The sequence below is a fragment of the Ambystoma mexicanum genome, chromosome 2q (genome assembly GCF_040938575.1).
Source record: "Ambystoma mexicanum isolate Mex_15411 chromosome 2q, UKY_AmexF1_1, whole genome shotgun sequence".
Taxonomy (NCBI): domain Eukaryota; kingdom Metazoa; phylum Chordata; class Amphibia; order Caudata; family Ambystomatidae; genus Ambystoma; species Ambystoma mexicanum.
This window is the reverse complement of record NC_090924.1, coordinates 616,662,379-616,685,402: the sequence shown is the minus strand read 5'-3', so window position 1 is coordinate 616,685,402 and position 23,024 is coordinate 616,662,379. Positions and strand designations below refer to the sequence as shown.

The window sequence follows — 23,024 nt, the reverse complement described above, 5'->3', positions numbered from 1 at the left end:
ATCTGTAGTACGTGAGGAATCTGATATTGCTACTATTGTGGCTGAGGTGCTTAAAAGGGTGTGTGACATGGAATATAAAGTAGTTGGCACTACTCGCCTAGGCCCTTCATCACTGCTGGGAGACAGAAAAACCTCAGAGTTGCCTGTTGAGGGCGTGGTAGAAGTGGAGGTAGCTTGCTCCCGACATGTGATGTAATTAGACAAAACGATAAGATTGATCACAACGTTGTTCCTAAATTGGCTGTTCATGCATCTATCAAAAATAAAGTAGGCCAAACCAAAAAAAAGAAAAATCAGAAGGACATGTCCAAGCAGGCAAATAGAGACTCAAGGAAACTTTTGCTTGGCCAAGATCCGGTCTCTAGTACGAGGTCCTGTAATGAAATGACACTGAATACTGAGGACTGGGGTAATTAGGAAATAGCGTTTACTGTAAATCACTCAAGAGTAACTATGATTGAACATCCTACTAACTTGGCTTCTATGTCTAAACAATGGGCCTGTAAACAAAATAATTTAAAGTCCCTACTCATGTCTGACGGTGAGTCTCATGTCCCTAGTCTTACCCATAGGATACATTATCCTATGGAACAGCACACCCACATCCAGGGTATACGGAGTCACTATGATTGCTAGAGATTCCATCCCCATTAGACAAGTTCACACATGCATGGACGGCAATACAGACCTGCTCTCACTCAAACTTTCAACATCCCCTACCTGCACTATCGCCATCCCTTATAGACCAGCCTCCTAGCCCTTCTCCTAACTTTGAGCAAGACATACTTCATATCCTCCAGTATAACCTCAAATCTTCCTCAGAAATAATCCTACTAGGTGGTCTCAACCTGGGCCTTCATGACCCAAATGACCTACCTTCGAAATCATTATCTGACGCACTCAACAAAATCGGCTTCACTCAAAACATCAATCACTAATCCCACACAAAAAAGGGGCCATACACTGGACTGGATTGCAGAGCAAAACTGCCAAATCGCCTCCAGTGCCAACATACCCTGTCCTTGGTCAGACCACCATATTATTATTTCTCCATCACACAGCCAAACAAGCCATTAGCTCTACCTAACCGACTTCCTCCTGCTGTCTATAGGAGCTCCCAGCAGCTCACCACAGCCAATATAATACCCTTGATCAACAATCCCTGCCTTCAGGCTCCCTTCGCCTCTAATCCCACCTCACTAGTGGATACCTACTCTTCAATCCTCGCCAACGTTGATCCGACATTCCAACTCATGGTTTACCCCTGACCTACTAGAATTACGCACCCTGAAACGACAAGCTCAGATAAAGTAGATACAAGATCCCACCATCATTGCTAAACAGGACTTCACCAAAGCCTCCAAACAATATAAATTAGATACAAGAGCCCATAATCACAGCTAAATCCAACTCCTTCAACTGTACAATCAGCAATGCTAAGTCAGACGCAAAAGAAATATTCTCCAGTTACAGAGAATTTGAATCATCTGTTGCCCCCCCCCCCACAACCATCATTAAAGATAAGACCTGGCGCTCTAGCATCCAAGAGTCACTCATAGGACACATTGATACCTTGAATAAGAAGATCCTATCTCCACAAGTCACATTTAACATAGTACCCTCTACCCCCAGTAACAATTACTCACCTCCCTCCCCTACTTCCTCCACCACTCAGTTCTCTTTTAGAGATCTATCCGAAATTGATGTTGCCAAACTGATTAATAGTCTAAAACCCTCAAAATGTAAAGGGGATATATGCCCCATCACAGCTATCATAAACACCTCATTCGCTCAAAGCACTGTTCCAGCCAGCTTCAAAGAAGCCTGGGTACTCCCTCTCTTGAAAAAAACATCTCTTGACCCAGCCATCCCCACTAACTACAGGCCAATCACCACTGTCCACTTCCTCCTAAAAATCTTGGACAGAGCTGCTTACCTACAAATTCAGCAGTTCCTGGAGGACAATAACATCTTTGGGATGCGCCAATCTAGGTCCCTCCCAAGGCACGGTACAGAATCTGCCCGATCTGAAAAATCAATTGGATGAGATCAGAAACGATGGCAAGTCTGCATTGCTCCTTCTCCTACACCTATCTGCGGCATTTGACCTGGTCAACCTTCAGATCCTCTGCCATCACCTCACCACCCACACTCACTTCTCACACTCTGCCACTGCTTGGATAGCATCTTTCCTTAATGGAAGACTGATGAGAGTCTTCTCAGAGATCGCCAAAGCCTCTCCCTCTCCTGATGAGGTCTGCCTCAAGGATCCTGCATCACCCCCACACAGTACAATATATTTACCAGGCCCCTTTTCCACATCTTAGATTCCCTCTGTATAGCTTACACTAACTATGCCGGCGACACACACATCTTGATCCCCTTCTCAGGCAACTACATAGGAGACTCCAACACACTGAACACAATTTATTCCACAATTCAGACCTGGATAGCAGCCAATCACCTTGGTTTCAACAGCGATAAGACAGAAATCCTGCCCCAAGCGTTTCAAAGGGTTTATGGTCATAATACCGAATTTAAAAATCTCGAAAAAATAAATCTTGAAACAAAAAGGCAGAAAAAAAAAGGTCGAATTTTTTTTTATGACGTTTTTATTCGAAAAATAACTACCCCCCCCGTTTTTTTTTATCCCGGACCCCAAAATAAATATATAATTTAAAAAAAAAAATTCGACCTTAGTTATTCGAGATTATTTTTTCGAGATTTTGACTGACCACCGTTTCAAAGACCATCAATAATCAGTACTCAACCTTCACAATCGACAATTGTTCCATTCCCATCTCCGACACCGTAAAGACCCTATGGGTCTACCTAGACGCATCACTCACCATGACTAGACAAGTTAACTCCAGTGCCTCCTTGGCAGCCTACGCTACCAGGGTCCTTCAACAGTTTTCTAAACCCCTGAATACAGACAGGTGGTCACATTGTAAAATAAGAGTGCGAAATTGACATTTGTTTGATTTACAATTGTGGCATTAATGATATACCACCAGTTTGTCCCAATGTAGATGAGTATGATGAATGCATGTGGAAGTTATGAATGAATAGTGTGTGGAGGGATGTGCTTTTTTGGTATATTGAGCCGAATTATGTTGAATTGCACATTTTTGCATAATTGTGATTGTATTTGTACAATAAATATGATGCTATTAGGATTTAAATAACAGTCAGCTGTTATCTCTGGTCTAGTTGGCCCACTCGTCTGTTACTTTATCCTTCAAGCAGCCAGACCCTTCCTCTCTAAGAACAATTGCCTAACCATTGCCTGTGCAATCATAGGCTCAAAGTTTGATTACTGCAGCGCCTATTCAATGGCACCTCTTCCAGAAACATACTGAAACTCCAAGCAATCCAGAACAACGCCCTCAAAGCTGCCCTCAACATCCCAAAAAGAGAGCACATCTTGAGAGCTAGAAGAGATGCACACTGGCTCCCCATCCAAGAGCGGATTATCTTCAAAACACTTTCCATCACCCACACATGCCTATCCAACACAGAACCACGTTACCTCTCCAAAAGAATTGCCAAAGCCCATTCTTCCACATCCACGAGGACCGCCTACACAGATAGACAAATTGTGCCCAAAGTGAAAAGATGCAAAGCCGGAGGCTGCCAGCTTCCCCTACCTTGCTGCCAAGCTCTGGAACAACCTCCCACCCTCTCTGAGGGCAGATAAAACCTACTGGATCTTCTGCAAAGCACTAAACACCCAGCTTTTTAACTAAATCTGATTTCCCCCTCTCGCCCCTATCCCTAAGAACCCCGTTCTGTAGTATTATTGCCACATAGTTTTTATACATGTGTATGGTTCTGTATGTTTCCTATCATGACCATTATTGGTTATTGGGTCACACCTTTGTCACCCTGTACATGTATGTAACTATGTCTGCATTACACTAGATTGTCTAGTCCTTTGTACCTGCAAGCGCCTCAATGCCTACGGGTTGTATGTGCACTTTATAAATGAAATACATTAATAAATAAATGAATAGTAAGTCCTCCAAAAAATTGACTATAGATGGAATTGACAGTATTGATTCCATTAGTTTTTCTGTTTATTCCGATGGGTGGGAAATTCCTGATCCTTCCCCTGAGGCCTTGAGACTTGTTATACCTCAGGGAGATATAGATATTAAGATTAAAACTAGAGCAACTTTGTTGGCTATACCTGAAAAGTGGCGTGTGCCACCTTCCATTTCTAATTTAACAAATTCATGAGCTGGTTTCAATGATGTCCACCAGGCCAATGGTGGCTGCATTGAGGCCAAGCCATGTAGTTCCTTTGTCAGACCCAGTTGCTGTTGTAACCTCTTCACCTGAAGGTGTGTTTCCAATCTTCCATACTTTGTAGGAAAGGAGGTAGTTAATTAACAAACCGAAAACTGTGGCTAAACCAACGACCCATGTGCCAATAAATGGGCCCTCCTTACCAACACACAAAAAACGTATGTAGTTCTGTAGGCACTTCCAAGGCTAAGCCAGTATTTGGCGACAATCCCCATTTTTTAATATTGGAGCGTAACTTTAGACTAAGAGGTTACTACCCCCTTAATAGACGGGGGATAGGGTTAAGATTGGATGAGCCCATGCTGGATGGTTTTATCTTAAATTACACTCCTGCTACTAGAGTGTTAAAGGGTCGCGTCCTATGGGTGCATTGAAACTCAAGAACAAGGCGACTTTGGAATCTTTGTCTAATAATAACCCTAATATACTGGCAGTAAAGTTTTAACGGTGGGATTATGGATGAATCAACTATACAATGTGTATGTGGTTCTCAACATCTATTTTAATCCTCTAAAGAATACTCTTAAGACTTTTCTGAGCGATTGTCTGACATGCTTACCATATGTATTTGTGATGAGGATGCCTCTGTTATTTTTTTAGGTGATTTTAACAGTGAATGTCTTAATAATACATTTTATTGTTTGAAATATAGGGCTAATTGTTCTTTAACAAATACAAATAGGGGTAGATTAATTATGGAAGGCCTAGAATACTGGAATTTGGATGTAATAAACCGGAATATTGGTGGTGATTTACTTCCCTCAGTGACATGGTCCAATGGTGCTACAGCCTCAACGCTTGACCATATTTTTGTATCTGAGATCGGGTGACATTTCAATTCCTCTGTTAGAAATAAGGTAGCGTGACTATGCCGCCCTCAGGAAACCACATATGTCACTTAGATTTAATTCCCTTGTTGAGAAAACGTTTGTTGGTGGTGGTTTTGCAAACCTATTCCCAGACAATTATGCCCCATTCCTGTCTAGGGTATTGCTTAGTATTTCATCCTTGGTTATTACCAGGGGTGATGTTGTTAAGGAAATACATAGCCACACTTTTGACAAAAGAAACACAGTTAATAAAAAACAAGTTAAGAAGGGCTGTGGGAGGGTTACATAATAGAAGGGATTCTGGTATTGCTACAATTAAGCTGCTTAAGCAGAAGAACAGAAATTGGGGAGAGTCTAATAGGGTGCTTAAATTGCAGAATAACGCTGAAAAAGGTTGGGTATAATTCAGCGCCAAAATGGCCCAAATTTCTGGTCCCTAATTAAAACCCCACTTACTCAGGTCTCTTTACAACTTCACCCAATCTCGAGTGAGATTTGGGAACATAACTTTACTAACCTGTACGCCAATACAAATGTTTGTGAGGAGGTTCCATATGTGAGCCCTTAAAGGGTGGACACTTGGGGATGGCGATGTCTTTCCATTAATATGGAAGCTATTACTTGGGCTATTGGCAAATGTAAGACCTCCAATGGCATGGCACAGCCCCTGATGGCCTCTGGAATGTGACCAACTTTTTTTGTGGGCTGAATTTTAAACTATCTTGTTAGTAAAGTTACAAACTCACACTTTATTCCTGTATCTTGGCTTGATGCCACAGTTATTTAAATTTACAAGAAGGGAAATAGATTGATCCAAATAATTACATGCCAAACACCCTTTTAAATTGTTCGTATACAATCTTCAGTGGGTTTCTTCTTGAGAAGTTGCATGATTGGGCCAGACTTGCAAACAATATTGATGTACATCAATCTGGCTTCAAAAAGGGAGTTAATACTTGTTAATAATTGTTTTATTATATAATCATTGGCAAATCAAATGGCTTACATTAATATAACTCTTTATGTGGCATTCCTCGATATTTCTAAAGCATTTGATTGTATCAACAGATCCCTGTTATGGAACAATATGGCCTCATTGGGTTTTCCAGGTGTTCTACTTAACATTCTATTGCCTTTCATTCAAATTACCGGTTGAGAGTGCGTCTAAATCAGCAGGGCTCCTACATAAAGTGGATTTTTGTGGGTAGAGGATTGCGCCAAGGCTTTGTTGTGGCCTTGTTTTTATACAGCCTGTATATTTTGGATTTTAATTTGGCTCTTGGCAACGTTAGAACTAACCCTCATAAAATGAGCTCTGTTTCATTAAACTATTTGCTGTTTGCGGATGACAGTTTTTTTCAATTTTAAACCGCCTGGATTGCAGCGGGCCTTAGCTACTGTAAATGATTACTGCAACAGCTTAGCCCTAATTCTTACTGTCGAGAAATTAAAAGTTTTACTTACTAATCCAAAAAGAAGTGTGATGGCCAATCCTAAGAGAAAAGTTTTGCAATGGTATCTATCTGGGAGGCCTCTTGAAAAGATGGATAATTTTAAATATCTGGGAGTCACGATAACCGCCAAGAGAGAGAAACAGGCCCCAGCTAGGTCCATTGTTTTAATGGCCTCTTCAGCAATTACTCAGTTAAGTCTACTTGATTTAAGGTTTGGCAAATATTCAGTAGCACCAATTCTATTATATTATCATCAAACATTGGTTCCCAAACTAATTTATGGCGCAGAAACCATTTTTGGAAAAAAGAGACTGGGCCAAGGTGGAATCAAGAATTTGGAAACAATTTCTATCCTTGCCCCTATGTGTGCCTTTGCCTACTATTTGTCACATGTTGGATATTCTTTCCTTAGACTCGCGAATAGCCTGGGGCGTTTGCGTTTATACTAGAATTTCTTGCTTTCTCCTGTAGGCTCTTTATTTTCTCTCTTTGACGATGTCATGAGAACTAATTCCTGTTCAAATCTAGCCTTATGAAGTCGAGTGCGCTTTATTATGCGAGTTTGGCTGGTTGATGAATGAATTACTCAAATACCCTTTTCGTGTAAAGATCTTTTTTTTTAAATGAATGGGTTTTGATTGTTTAATAATTTTTTGTACAATATAAAATCTTCAAATGTTTTGCAATCTTTTTATTGAGGTATCCGTCTAAATAATGTCGGAATTTGATGTTAAGGCTAAAATTAGATGTGTTTCGTACTCAAGATATTACTGGCAGTAGGCTTACAACACCTACACATACAGAGTTATGTCGCATTTGCCAAAAAGAGGTCAAAACATTAGAACGTTTGTTTGTTAGATGTAAGGCACTGGATCAGTTACTTAATTGCCTCTTTGTTAAATTTGTTTTAGTAGTGGATGAATCCTTGTCTAATATCCTATGGCAACGTTTGTTATGTGATACCTCTACATGTCACTGTATTGCTGCTCTTTGTTTTTTTATCTTCTCTGTTTTAAGATAAAAATTGTATGTTGAAGTAGGTTGTGCTATGAATTGTGGGATTCCTTTTTTTATCGATGACTGTCTTGATGCTATGTATTCTTATTATGAAATGTATTTTATGGGTATGCAATTGTTCTTTCCTTTTATTGTACTGCATGAATTGATATGTTTTATGTATTTTGTATTTTTTTCATTTTGTATTTTTTTCTGTATGAAAAGCTTGTTATAAGCTATATCATACAATAAATAAATACATAAATAATAAAAGTAAACAAATTCTATATCTGGGAGAAATCATTCAATGGGACACTGGAACACAGACACGAATGGCACTGGACTCACTCCTGGTGCAAAGAGCAATATTTATATTTCTGCCAAAAGGCGTAAGGTTTCCCATGCAAAACATCGTTGAAGACACGTTCAAAATATGCTACACAAGCTAATCCACACAACACATCTCTTGAGCCACTGTGCATCTGTGCATTACTGGAAGAGGTATAGTTGGAAGCGGTGGCTGGAGACAAAATGAAAATAAAATAATAATTAGGGGGACAGATACCAAAATGGGATAATTTACCGCCTTGTTTTGTATATGAAAACACGTGCATTGCCACTCAAATGGGATGTGGAATGTCTTCAATGCTTGTGTTCAATTAGCACGCCTGTGTTTTGATCAGTTTTGGCAGCAGTACAATAGCTCACTGCTGGTAAATTAAGAGTGTAAACCCATTGCTCAACAGACTGAACAGGGTTTCTCACACATGTTTTTATTAGAGCTGCTGCTGCTGTATGCCACAATTAGGTTCTGAGTGGACAAATGCAGGCCAAGCTCACTGGGGAAACCTCACCAAACTCCTATGTCTGACCAGAGGCATTCCTAACACTGTCTGCCTGCCATTCAGCACATTACTTTGAAGGGTCTTTGCCTTGTGTATAAATGCATCCACAGGTTGGCACTACAATATCTCACACAAAAGAAATCACCTGTATCAGCATTGACGCCCTCTTCGATACACTCAGCTTCACCTCTTAGCTGTTCCCTCATCCTGGTGCATTACCTGTGGCGTTCATCCCCCCTTCCAGGGGCTGGAACAGGGGATAACTGCCCGGCAGCCTAAGTTATCGGCCCGAGCGGCAAAATAATTTGATTTTCCTTCCTGCAACGGGACCCGTGCGGCATCCCCCTGTAGGAAGGAAAATCTTTTCCCAAGATGGCCACCATGGAAAGGAAAGGCGGGGCTGCATACGGAGCCCCTCTTCCATTTCCATGGAGGCATGCGGGAGACAGAGGGAATGAGCAAATGTGGTACCAACCGCAGCCACTGAAATAAGGTACGTATGGGGGATACAAAAAATAGGACGTAGGGTGGGGGGGAGCCGGCGGCGGGTGGAGCCGGCTGTCAGGCGGCCTGGAACGCCAGCTTGTACAAGTGGTTCAAGCCCACGTTCCTAGCCACCTGATTGGCTGGCTCCCCCACCCGGGTGCTAACCAAAGCAAATCAATGGTTTTCTGTGGCTAGCCCCTGCCTTTGGACTAATTTGACACTTTAACTTCATTCATCCACCACTTTGTTAGCCTTCTGAAAACATTTTAAAACTTTTTCTGTGCGCATGATCTTTTTTTCTGTTTTTTTCTTTCGTTCAGCTATTTGCTCCATTATTTGCCAGCTACATCTGGTGCAGGATGTTCCTGCTTGGTACAACATTGATGTTTTGTGCATTACAAATACAATAATCTAATCTACCACTGGGAGAAGGCGGCACATTTTAAAAATGTGTTGCTGAAGGACGTCAATCTTGTTGATTGAGGGCCTTTCGTGATTATGAAGCTGGTAGCCTAGTGCTCCACATTTAGGGTGGTGGAACAGATGCAGTTGGAAGGTGGATAGTGTGGGGGCTAGCGAGAGCGTACAAAATAGCCAATCACACTTTCTGACTCTTCAAAACAACACCTTTGCAAGATGGCCGTCATGTTTACTGGCATGAGACTGTGAAGACACAAAAGGAAAGAAACCAAAATAAACCTTTGTTGGCCGTGGCATGGGTGGAAATTATTAATGAGATGATCTGGCATTTGTAACGCGCCTATGCAAAAGTGTTTCAAGGTGCGACCATAGGTCTTAGTCTGGCATTGGTGCTTAATGGATGGGTTTATAACCGTAGGGAAGCACATTGTGTCCCCCGTGTATGACATTGCCATCTCCACTCTAGCATGCCCATGCCAATATTTCTGAGTAAAAACCTAAAAATGGACTGAGGCAAAAGTGGCCATGGGAGACAGGTGATGCAGAACTAGGTAGTGGGTGGTGTTACCCCTGCTCTTGCTCCATTTACTTACTGTGCTACGCACCTGCTCTTGTAGTACCAACTTGCTGAAGGCATGGCACACAACGTAATATAACTAAATAGATGCAGGGGCCAATATGATTTGTCACTAGTAGGAGGGGTCAACACTTTATTGAATTGGTTAGCCAAATATTGCAGACCACCAAATAGACAGCTACAACTAATGTCATCTGTGGTCTTACTTCACGAGAGGTTTGTATTGGTAACTTGTATTTGGCTGGGTTACATTCCAACTGAATGCCCACACAGCGTCAACCCGTGGAGAAGTCCAATTGGTATCGTCCTGCAACCTGTATTAAACTTGTGGACTATGAGCAGTGTTAAGTCCATCTAACTAGACTTGTGGGCTTTGGGGGAAGAAGATTCTTTTGCTCGTACACAAATAAGAACAAGTTACACTTGGAACTATGCCAAATGACATATTAATGTTTAAATTATGGAAGACTTGAATTATATACACCCACTGTTCGTTAATGTGTTTACTTGAATCTCTGGGATCAGCAAGTATAGTTTTCTGTTTCCTTTTAAGTTAAATAAATTGGTCTAGCGAGGTTTTAAGGGCAGTCTTTGTTTTTAGCATCTGCGGCTTTCAATAATTTTGTTTGCATTTTATAAATAACTAATATATGTGAAACATCAAAACAGACTGCCGTTAACACACCAATTTCTGTTATACTTAGCTAAAACCAAATTGCGGTTAAAAAAAAGAAGTTGGTCTCAAAATATTAAACAAAGCTTATATCTCCCTTAGTTTCATACAACGCTTTCTTCAGAGTAGCGATTATTTATTACAACTTTTAACCCTACAGAATGGTAATGGAATATTAGGGAGAAAATTCACTATTCAAAGAGTGCTGAAGTATCAGGGTTTCTGAGCACCACCCCAATTGATAATTCCTTTACCAGTAGAAGTAAACGTGAAATTACTAAAAATAAGGAATACTATCCATTTTCTACCAATTGAATACACAAAAATTACTACAGTGTCCGCATTGTCCTGATGCCTGCATTGATATTGGCTTTGCTCCCCAACTTTAATCTTTCTACTTTAGCACCAACAATAAACTAACACACTTTGGGACTAGTCCTCCATAAATGGTGGTCCCAGCTTGAGAAAAGGCCACTTGCTTAACGAGCTCAGAGATAGCTCAAGCAGTCATTTTTACTACTTGCTTTGTTTTTTTTTGTTTACTATTCAACATCTGTCATGGTTTTCTTTGGAATCTGTACTCCACAGTCATATAAAATGCTATCTTACAACTCAATAGCGACCTGCTACACACTGGTAATATTTGACATTTTGAGGAGGTAAAACTGAACGTTAATTTTGATTACATCATATGATTCCTTTGTGCTGACAGTGGAGTCCAGTTTGTCTCAAAAGGCCTGAGACAGAAACCTAAGGCATGAAGTGAAAAGGAAGGAAAGTATTGCACTGAAATCCTGTAAACTGACTTGGAGTGAGGTATGCCTTTTGCAAGTTGGTCTGCCACAACAAATAATTCCAAAGAAGCTGGGTTGGTAAAAAATGAAGCCAGTTGAGATGGATTTCTTCTTCTGGCATTTCCAGATGTGAATTTGGCCATTTCATGACCTACTGTATCCATTTCTGGGATAACATCTTCAAATAGCGGACAAGACACATCTTTTCTAAAGGCTCCTCTGCTCCATTTTGACTCAACAGTTCTACTCGATTCTGCATCACTAGACCTTTTCCTGCTTGTGGTGTCGCAGTGCCTGCAGGAAGATTTCTTTCACCTGAGCCATCATATCGTGATACAGCTTGAGGTCTTCTTCCTTGGACTTTAGTGTGCTCTTCAAAGTAGCTTTGAGCGCCTCATTCTCATCCATCTGGATAGCAAGCCTATGGATAACAAAAAAATATATCAAATTTTTTTTTATTTAGCGCATAATATTATTTTGCATAAAGAACTTATTTCCTTTTAACCCCATTTCACAATTCGAAAAAGAAGCATTAATAACGTTGAGAAAAACAATGTTTAGACATTTCCATCGTATATTGTTTCTCTGTCATGTTGTGCCATATAGTGGAATTTTATGGCATAAAAAGATTAGTTAAACAATATACAGAACTCATTCCCCAAACCTATTAGTCTTAAATTTGTATAATGTATTATATATATTTTTTTTTATTTACAAGGTACATCCCACAATCCCCTCTTCCTGTCCGTTCCCGCCCCCAACCCCACCCCATCCTATCATATCCCTTTACAAAATTGTGAGCCCCACCACTGCTTCCCCCACCCAATGCCTGCACTTTTGAAAATGTCATTTTTATTAGCATTTTGTAACAACTAGTGAAGGTACTTCAAACGAACAGCATTTGCAATCACCAATAATCGTCTTGTCCTTACTGTGTGTTCTTTACCCCCCTGGCTCCTGGCATGCATCCCTTACAACCACGCAAAACCCTTCAGAGGCGCTTGTATGCTCCTACTGTCGATACCCCTCAGACTATGCACCATATTTTTTTTAAAACGGTATCTACATTTCACCAACTTTGACCCTGGATTCATTGAGAATATGTGTTAAATATTCCATCTCATAGATCGTTCTGACCTTCCTTAGCCATTCCCTTTCCGTGGGGATTTTGTTCCACTTGCAGAACTGAGCCACACAGTGGCTCTGGCTGCTACCAAGAGGTTACGGGTCATGTGGTTTCCCTGATCCTCTCCCTCCTCCTCCTCCCATACCCCAAATAGGAGCCTCCAAGGAGATAGGCTGCGCATGATCCCATCAATCCCTCTGATTCACAAGAGGACTTCTCCCCAGTAGGTTTGCATGTGGGCACATCCCCACCACATGCGATAATCTGCGCAGGCGGTTCGGCACTTCCTGCATTTTGAGTCTGCTCCTGGGTACATTTTGGACAATAGGGCAGGGGGTGGTGCCAACGGTGCAGGATCTTGATTGCCTGCATTCTGAACTGGCGGGAGGCCGTGGAATGGGAAGCCCTTCTACACATGGTGGCCCATAATTCATCAGGTATCTTTTTTGCATCCTGCTCACCTCTCCCTGGCTTTCCGGTCCTGCCGGGGTTCAGAGTTCTGCAACACTTTATAGATGTTTGCTATACGACCATTTGTGTCCACTCCCTGTAGAAGCAGAGACTCAAAGGTTGTAAGGTCCCTTCTTAAGTTGTGTCCCCACCGTGAGTCCTTGAGAGTTCCCTTCAATTGCAAATAACGAAATGGGGAGAGCTGGCTAATACGGAGGCAATACTCCAGGGTTTCCATGGACAAAAATTCCCCCACCCTCCCACATCTGCCCTGCCCTACTGAGCCCCACCTCGTACCATTCCTGAAATTGTTGGGGGTCTGCAATAAGATTCCTTATGGTAGGCACCCAGATACAGCTATGGGGGGAGGGCCAGATCGTGATACACCTCATCTCGCTCCCTTCCTTCCAGATTGACCACAGCACCTCCAATAGAGGGTGTCGGAGAACCCTACTTGGTATCTCCCTCTGTGGGACCGATAACCACTCGCCCAGGGTGACTGAGGAAAGGATTGAGTTGTCCATTGCAACCCATTGCTTCTCCAAGTGATCTACCAATACTCGCAGCTGGGTTGCCCTGTAATATGTCACGAGATCCGGAAGACTCACCCCCCCCTCCCTTGAGAGAATTAGGGTTCTATATTCTATCCTAGGCCTCTTCCCTACCCATAGGAATTTCAGGAGCCCGCGTTTAACCAATTCTAGAAAGGGCACGGGGACTACCACTGGGAGCATCTGGAACAGGAATAAGAATGTGGGGGGATTACCATCTTCATACTATTGAGTCTCACCATCCAGGACAGGTTAAGTCTGTCCCATTGGTCAAGATCCCCCTTTATTTTCTCCCATAGCGGGGGGAAGTTCCTGTCAAATAAGCCACCAAGATCTCCCGGAATCTCCACTGCTAGATAATGGAACCCATCTCCCTGCACTTGGAAACCGATTCCCTTCATATACCACATGCAACATTAGTGGCTTTGAGCGCCATGCTACCAGAAGTGAACACCCTTCCTGGTCAAAGCGTCACATTTTTTCCCTTCTCTGTCCGTAAGCAGATTAGAGGTGGATGCTGAGGTTCTGGTGGAAATAGTGGCAGCCTGTATAACTAACAAGTCCGGAGGAAGGATGTGTGGTGAGGAAAGAAGGATCTCTTCTTGCCGGCCTATACTTCCCTGTGAAATTGGCATTCACAGGGGGAATGGTACAAGGGTGCAGCCATAAGAAGGCTAAGCGGTCCACAAAGAGTGGGTCGAAAGGCATATTGTGCTCGACTGTGGGACTCACGTCCAGAACATCAGTAAGATCATACCCCTCAAGAGAGGTAGTGGACGCCTTCAACCCCAGGGTGTCGGCTCCCTGCACTTCACACTAGCATGGGTATAGGGCTGTTTTTGCTGCAACTCCAGGTCTGGAGAAGTGTCGAGACCACTGGCATTGTGTAAACCCTGAACCTGTAAACGGGATCGACTGGGCCCTCAGGTTCATCGTTTGCCTCGATTCCGAAAATGAAATGCATGGAATCGAAGAAAACCGATCTCAACAGTAGCACAAATTAACCATCGCCGACTGTCGGCACCGAAGGCTTAAGGATGGATTTCGAAGCTGAAGCTTTCGATGGCAAAGGATTTTTCAGTGCCGAGGGACGCTCGGGTAACCGATGGATGTCGGGGGCCTCGGCTTTACGGCCTTCTGGCAACTTATTCCTGACGGGAGCAACACCTGAAGACTCTTACGACGCTGACTATGTCGACTGAGTGGCTGGCTTGGGGTCGGGAGCACTGAGCCCCGCTTTAGCCGCCAAAGCTTACTGGTCGGGGGCCGGAGCCACACCTACAGCCGCTCGCGTCTTAAACATTTCTAACATAGAGACCTTAAAACTCGCCAACTCTTTCTGAATGGTCGGCCCCGCCGAGGGCTTACCTCATTTCTACGACGAGCTGGAATTGCGTCGATGGCGGAGGTGCCGCTTCTTCTTCTGCAAGGAAAACAACATGGAATGGCTCCTGGAATGGGACAATTTCTTGGCCTTCTTGCAATGTTGTTCTTTCCCCTTGACGGGGGTGGGCTCCTCAGTCTCGGCCTCCGATGACCGGACAAGTGACAGGTCTGCCCAAAGCCAGTTTCCCGGCCCTCTCACGCAGGGATTTCAGCTGCATCTTTGCGCACGATGCGCAGGCCTCATGTCGTGACTAGCACCCAGACACCATAGACAGACGTCAAGGGCGGCGGTCATAGACATTTTGACATCATAATTGTGGCACTGCTTGAAGCCCGAAACCCTGTGGGACGAATTGCATTGAGGTTTTGAGAAAAAAGCGTACAAAGTACAATAAAAACGTCGAGTAACTCGAGTCGTGGTCCCGATGCATCGTGCAAGCATGCAGAAAAAAAGGACTGAGGCATGGGGCGCAGTGACGTGGTATATATATCCGACGCCTGATGTCACGACCAGAGCTGACGATCGAGAGCCAGACAAGACAGATCGACGATCGAGTCGAGGTCCACTGGTCCCCCTGTCAAAATGTTTCCGAACAGCAGAGCTGGATGATGGATATCTATCATGATGAGGAATCTGCGGGAGAAAACCAATCCATTCAAATGTCAGATCGGTTTTACGGCTGCATATAACAAAGTTCAGGTAAGCAAAACGTTCAAACTGGCTTTCCTTCAGCTATGTGATGCTCCCAGGTTCCCTTTGTGTAATAAAGTATTTTAGGGTTTTCAGCACCTTGTCCGGTCTGTTGTGACAGGCTCAGAGTCTTGACACTGTCATGGGGGAGTTGGAACCCCTCCCAACCTTGGGAAGGTGGTCTTTCTTACCTTGCCTTCCACCCTCTAGTCAGATCAGAGCCATTTTCTCTCATTTACAGAACTACAGCATACAAGGATCTGCTTGGCACAACCGCTGACAAGAGAGAGAAGAGAGAGAGAGAGAGAGAAAAGAGAGGGAAAAGAGAGAGAAAAGAGGAAAAGGAGAGGGAGGGAGAAGGGGAGGGGTAAAGGGAGGGAAGAGGGACGAAGGGAGGGGGAGAGGGAAAGGGAGGGGGAGAGAGAGTGTGTGTGTGTGAGAAAGAGGGGAATGGGGGAGGGGGAGGGGTGAGTGGTAGGTCAGAATGAAAGAGAGGGAGATAGAAAGTGTGAGAGAGAAAGGTAGTTGGAGAGGGGGAGTAGAGGGAGTAAGGAAGTGATAGGAGAGGAGGAGAGAAAAGGAGAAGTGAGTGTGAGAAGATCTGAAGAAGAGAGTGAGAAAAGGAGTGTAGGATGATCGAGAAAAAAGGAGAGAATGGTGTTTATGGAGAGAGATGAGATAGAGGGAGATAGAGGACCTAGATATATCAAAAGAGAGAGAGCAAGAAAGAAGGGGGGACATGTGTGAGAAGAGGGGAGATAGAGCCTAGAGGGAGAAAGGGGACCTAGGAAGATCGAAGAGTGGGAGGAGGAGGAGAGGAGGGAGGAGAAATGGAGTATAAGAGAGGCAGAGAGAGAGAAAGAGAGAGAGAGATAGGAGAAAGATCAGGGAGAGAATGATAGGGAGCGATATTGAGAAAACATTATCCAAACATCCTGGAACTCTGCCTTGGAGAGAAACCAATAGAGCAGGCAACCCGTAGGACGCCCTAGAGGGAGTATGGTAGAGAAGGCTCCAAACAGTAAGGGTTACCCATCTCTAGTTGTGCCTCATCCTATTGGGGAAAAGAAATACTGGGGTTGGTGAAGAGGAAGCCCATTAGTCTGGCATCCCTACCGTCCGTCCACCATCTAATCTGTGACATTGATGATAAAATACCGAAAAAATCTACACCCAAGTCCTCCTGTTATTGAAGACATCTGTGACATGGTTCTCTGGCCTCCCTTTTTTCCTCTCAACCTCTTTATGAACTTGCTATGAGGCTGCAATCTGTTCTCCTTGGACCCAGTTCATGAAAGGGAGAGGCCTGGGGCGAGGTAAGCCCCAAAGTCCAGGGTGTGACCATGGGAGCTGTGTAGGATAAGAAGGTAATCAACTACTCTCTATTCTCCTTGGTGGATTGTCACCATTGAGCTGCCCTCTCTTCTACTCTCCTTGATTATCTCCTGCCACTATAATTAACCAGGCTTCCACCTCACCTTGAATGGGCTCTTTTAGTTATTTCTCTTCTGGATGTTTCTCCACCTCAATTTCCCTTCTCTCTTTCTCGCTTCCAAACAGCTGTGCTTTCTCAAACCTTGTTTCCCAGTCTTCACTGGTATACTCCTATCAACAGCTCAATTAACTTCCTATCTTTCTCATCCAGGGCTCCTCGGTCTGCAACCACCTTTGGTGCATGTACACCCCTGTTAGTTTCTTTTTGCCACCTTTTACACTATGATCTGTGTCTTCACCTTTTTCACCGGTTTGGGTACTGCTGTTACTAAGCTCACCTTCTTCGCTTCTCAGAGTACTACTCTCCTTTTTCCTACTCTCAACCTCAAGATCTTCACCAGTGGGGGCACCTTCTTTGCTTCTTTTGTCACTGCCCTCCTCCACACTACGATCACCCTCAAGTTCCCTCCTCAGCAGGTTGCCTTCTTTGGCCACCACTTTCCCACTCTTTGTCTCCTCCTCAAGAGCTCTCGATTCCTTGGTCTTGTCCTGTGTAGCCCAGTGTCTAGTCCTCTGGGCCCTGAGCATTCTCGTCTCTCTCCTTCAATCATTTGCAAATAAGCCTGTGTCTCCACTCCCCAGTTCCTACCCCAAACACACACACTGACAGACTGAGGCTGTATGCTTTTATAGTGCTGTTTTCTTGGCTCCCAGTCCGTCTGGTGAAAGGGGATTCAGGTGTGTTAGCTGCGAAGGGGATGGGTTGTTGGACTTCACCCATGGACATGGCTTATAATACTGTTGTTTGGATTTGCTTGTCCCTCCCCTTGGAAAGTCCTCTCTCTCTCTCGGTCTGCTACACTCAGGCCCGGCTTTTCAGCCTTTCTCTGAGTTAAGAGAACACAGGTGTACAGGCCTAACATGGAGAACATGGGATTCATAGTTTGCTGGGCCTGGGCATTTTTCTATTGTCTGCTGGAGTATAGCTTCCAGAACTGGGTCTGCCCTCTTGGAGTTGTCAACGCCCACTTCCTCTTTGGGTCATTGGTCTAGAGACAGTGTGTCAGGTTTCACCCTAGATGATGGTTTCCAGGTCTAAGGAGGGACCCGGCGTTGGCTAGTCCCTCTCCTTGGGTGTCCTCTCTCGGTTTGTCACATCTGGCCCTGCCCTCCGGGAGTGATTTCTGCACCCTAGGAGTGATTTCTGCACCCACGTGAGTGGAGCCAAACATGCAGTTGCAGCCAGTTCTGTGGGACCTCCATTCCTCGCTGCCTTTAAACAGACAGTAGCTACAGAGTCACCAGTTTCAGTGCAATTTAAAATACTATGCTTTTAGGCTAGCTTGATTTTCCTTCTGCCATACGGTCTACATTTCCTAGGTGTATGTCTCTGTGTTCTGTTCAAGACTCCTGAGTAAGTTATGTAGGCACTGTGTGGCCATCAGGACCCACCACATCTCATTAAGTCCCCATCTAAAGCAGTAGGCCTTCCCAAAGGGGAGGGTGCCCTATCATGCATTCTGTGACTGGTGCTTGGGATGGGGGTCAAGTGAGGGTGACATTGGGATAGCACCCCTGGGGCGGCTCCCTTCATCACCCCACTAGAGACCCCCAGAGATAGGCAGAGGGCTTTGTCACAGGACCTAATCCAAATTAATTGTTCACATGTTCAAAAAGACATTTACTTACCTTGTGGCCTAGCCTAAATATTTTCACTTCATGCGGATACATTTTATTACTAACCTATCCTAATTTCTTTCAGATCCTGTTGTAAAGACCTGAGCGTATAGCTCTATATAAATGTAATAAATGATAACAGGTATTTTGTAGCTCGAACTTTCAGAGTAAAACATTTTATTATTGAGAGTTAGAGCCAACGTAACAAGGATGCCAAGTAAATCTGGTAAATTATCCAACATTTTTTAATTTTTTAATTGTGTTTTGATCAATACACTGATCTTTCACAAACATATACAAAGAATTACAATTTCAAATATAAAATATCATTAGTATAAAATCCCAACAATATTACACTAAAACATATTTTTGTCCACATTAAATCCATAAGAAGAAAGCACAATAGATACACAATAAAGTTTTTTTAAACAGTTCATTTCCTCTAAAAAAAAAAAAATTCATCTGTCCTTGATAATACCCAATTCATCCTGAATTCTTATGGCTTCAGCAGTTAAAAAAGATAAATTACCAGTATTCAATTGATTCCAAATGTCATCAGTTGAACTCTCTTCTCTAAGTAAGAAAAAGAGGCTTAGATATTGAGTCCTGATTTCCTTAAGCATTGGACATTCAATCACTAAATGTCTTAGCGTTTGTATTACTCCATGATCTTTACAATAGATACAGTCATCAATGAATTGCATTCTTTATCTCAAGCATATAAGATTTCCCCAGTATAGAAGAGATTTAGACGGAACCGCAGAAACTGCTCTCATCTTAGAACAATGAAATTGCACCAAGTATTTGGGCACATTTATCTATTTGTTTTAACCTAGAGTAATTTTTATATTGAAGGAGATGACAACATATTTGCTACAGCTGCTCCTCCTGATAACCAAGTCCTATTAGATCAGAAAAGCCATGGTTATGGATCACTATTTGACAGAAACTGAGCTGCTCAAGGTAGACCGGGAGGCGAGAGGGAAACTAAATAATCCTATAACAATTGAAGAAATAACTGAGGCTAGGAAATCCCTCCAGTCCGGAAAGGCCCCTGGCCCGGATGGACTGGGAATTGAACTGCATAAAACATTTCTAGACATTCTCGCCCCTCGTTTGTAACGTGTGGGAGGATTCCGTGGAAACGGGCAGGTTGCCATCATCCCTTTCGGAAGCAATGATAACGGTTCTTCCAAAACCAGGTAGGCCCCCCAATGAGATGTCCTAATATAGACCACTCTCACTTATAAACACAGATGCAAAAATATTTTCCAAAGTGTTGGCAAATAGACTATTACCACACATGCCCAACCTAGTACACCCCGACCAGTCGGGATTCATACCCGGCAGATCTACGGCTCTCAATTTACGCCAGCTGTTCGGAACACTGGCCCAGATAGCTCCTGACGCAGCTGTGGTAGCAGTAATATTGGATGCCGAGAAGGCCCACAATTCGGTTTGTTGGAACTTCTTGTTTCGGGCGTTAAGACATTTTGGTCTAGGAGGGGATTTCATTAACTTTGTAAAACTACTCTACGTCGAACTCAGAGCCAGGGTACAGACTAACAGGAACTAATCTGATACTATAACTTTAGCTAGAGGCACACCACAAGGCTGTCCCTTTTCCCCCACTGTTATTTGCATTAACTATTAAGCCACTTGCATGCCGGATAAGGAAACACTATGGACATAGGGGAATCACATACTAGGACCCCTGAAGTGATTTCACTGTACAGTGATGATACCTTACTATACCTTAGAAACCCCAATGAACATATTAAACCCATACTTTAAGAAGTAGACAAATTCATGCAACACTCGGGATATAAGATAAACACAACACAGTAGGAGCTTTCCCCCCTAACCGACAACACCGCCAAACCAGATGTGCTCTATGGAATGCATTGGCCCGACAGCGTAGTTAAGTACTTGGGGGCAAAGGTTGCACGCACACAAACTATTATATGAAAATAACCATGAAGACTACCTTACTAAATTGGAACATAAGCTGAATCTCTGGACTAAGCACCCTACGTCACTATACAGCAGAGTTGCAGTACTAAAAATGGTAGTGGTACCCAAGCTACTATATTATTTTACCACCATCCCCATATGGCCTGGACGGAAATTCTTCGATAAGCTGCGATCACTGGCAATAGCATACATCTGGGACAATGGTACAGTCTGTATGAAATTGTAATCCCTTACCGAACCATACGAAAAGGGGGGCATTGAATTGTACTGTATTATCTGGCAGGTCAGGCACATTATGCAGGGTACTGGTATAGTCAAGAGGCCAACACAGCACATATGAAACTAGAGGAATGTGGGATAGCCCCGATAGATTTAAGGTCAGTGATTCTAACAAATCGATATATGGACACATGTCAATATGACCCGGTGCACGCCACAGTAGATGCTTGGAGGAGGATAAACGATTGAATGGATAATAAAAACCTGTATTGTAAGGGCATGCCACTGTGGACTGCCCAGACCTTCCCCCAACACAGGAGGTGGATATCCAAATGGCATGGGACCCTTTGAGGGAAATGACCCTGGGTGATTTATATCCTGGGGGTAGATTTGTCACGCTTGGGGAGTTCAGAGATAAAATGGGCACTAACACAGTGCATACATTACAATACTCCCGTATGCGCGCAGCCGTCAAAAAGAAAAGGCCTGTGTTCCCATTAGAACCTGAAACAAACAAATGTGTGGATATGCTGACACAGGGAAACTGTAAGAGAGGGTTACTAGCCAAAATATATGCCAACGTGCAAAACTGCACTACCCCGCAGGAATGTGTGAGATTGAAATGGGAAAGGGGTACAAACACAATCATGGAAGCAATGAGATGGCAGAACATGTGTAGGCTTGCTAAGGAGGTATTTTTGAACGCAAGACTCTGCTTAATACAATTTAAAGTACTTATACACCAGCACAAATATCGCGATTCACCCCCAACACCCCTCAGAAATGCCCGAAGTGCGGTAGTGAAGAAGCAGATACTATACACATGTTTTGGAACTGCGCTTTAATACAGGGTTACTGGCAGGAAGTGGCAGAGATATTGACCGACATGACGGACATCCCTCCAACACTCCTTCCCTTGAAATAGCTATTAGGTGATATAGGAAAGACAAATATAAACAAATATAAAAATAAGGAGACTGTTCAATATGGGATGTATAATTTCAAAGAAAATATTTTATTGAACTGGAAATCAAAACATGCACCAACAATACAGCAGTGGTTAAAGGATTTGGCATTTGCTAATGAAAAAGAAGAGGGATGAGTATGTACAGTGACAACGACAAGTAGACCTAAGGACATATGGGAACCATGTCGAATATATATGAATAATCAACATAATTGACTAAGTAAGACACTGCAATAAATGCCAGAATGCGGGAAGCCGTATAACTAGACTGATGACACAGGCAATTATGATGTCGTGAAAAATATGTCAAGGAAATATAATGTATCCATGTAAATATGTGTACCTGTGAAAGAAACAGACTTGATCTCTCTGTAACCCATTGCAAATGAGTAAAATAAAGTTAAAAATTTTTTTTTAAAAAAATGAAAAGCCATGGTTATAGTGGTGGTGTTAACTAGTGGTGGAAGTCTGAAGCAAACAAAATAACTACATAATAACATTTGCATATACATCTCCTAGGATCAGGGTTCATATTCTATGTGAGCAAAAGCACCCAAAACCGCAGCAGGAATCATTATCATAATACAGTATGTTATATGTGAATAATTAAATGTAATATCAGGTCTTCAGGTAGCCCTTCATGCTGGATTCCAACAGCTTGTATGCACTGTAATGGACAAATGACTTACCTCTGTAATGTTTTTTCTGATGGATACTCCTCCCATGGATTTCACATCTATGATATTCTATCTCTAGAGCAGCTGATCTTCCGAAACCTTTCTGCCACCAAGGGGGAAAGCATGACCCTAAATCAGCCACTTGAGGCCTCTATGCGCTATGCGTCAGATAGGATGTAGGGGCCAGTATATATCGAGGTGCCGCCCTCATGATGCCAGTTCCACCCTTTTTCCCTAGCACTCTGTTGCTGAGGGACAGCAGAACCAACAAGGTGTACTAGCTAGTCACCAAGAGGGGTAGATCAGGAGGGCAGTAAGGAATCTGTTGGAGGAGCATCCACTACAAAAAACATTACTGAAAGTTAAGTACTTTGTTCTTCTAATGGATTCCTTTCTTCCAAAAGTTTTTCATCTATGATGGACTCCCAAATCAGTGCCTAGATCTAGAGGAGTACAACAACCAGAACATTCTGGAAGATCGTCTTC

At 43.1% G+C, this 23,024-nt stretch overlaps 1 protein-coding gene across 2 annotated transcripts in view; it reads right to left on the bottom strand.

Annotated features, from left to right (window-relative positions):
- Positions 1-6,123: 6,123 nt before the first annotated feature.
- Positions 6,124-23,024, bottom strand: part of CCDC13 (coiled-coil domain containing 13) — a 1,886,344-nt gene continuing 1,869,443 nt past the window's right edge. For both annotated transcript variants that reach the window (XM_069647762.1, XM_069647761.1), the window contains exon 16: positions 6,124-11,807. In XM_069647762.1, the coding sequence (XP_069503863.1) occupies positions 11,648-11,807 (160 nt within the window). In that variant the 3' untranslated portion in view covers positions 6,124-11,647. The remainder of the gene's footprint in view (positions 11,808-23,024) is intronic.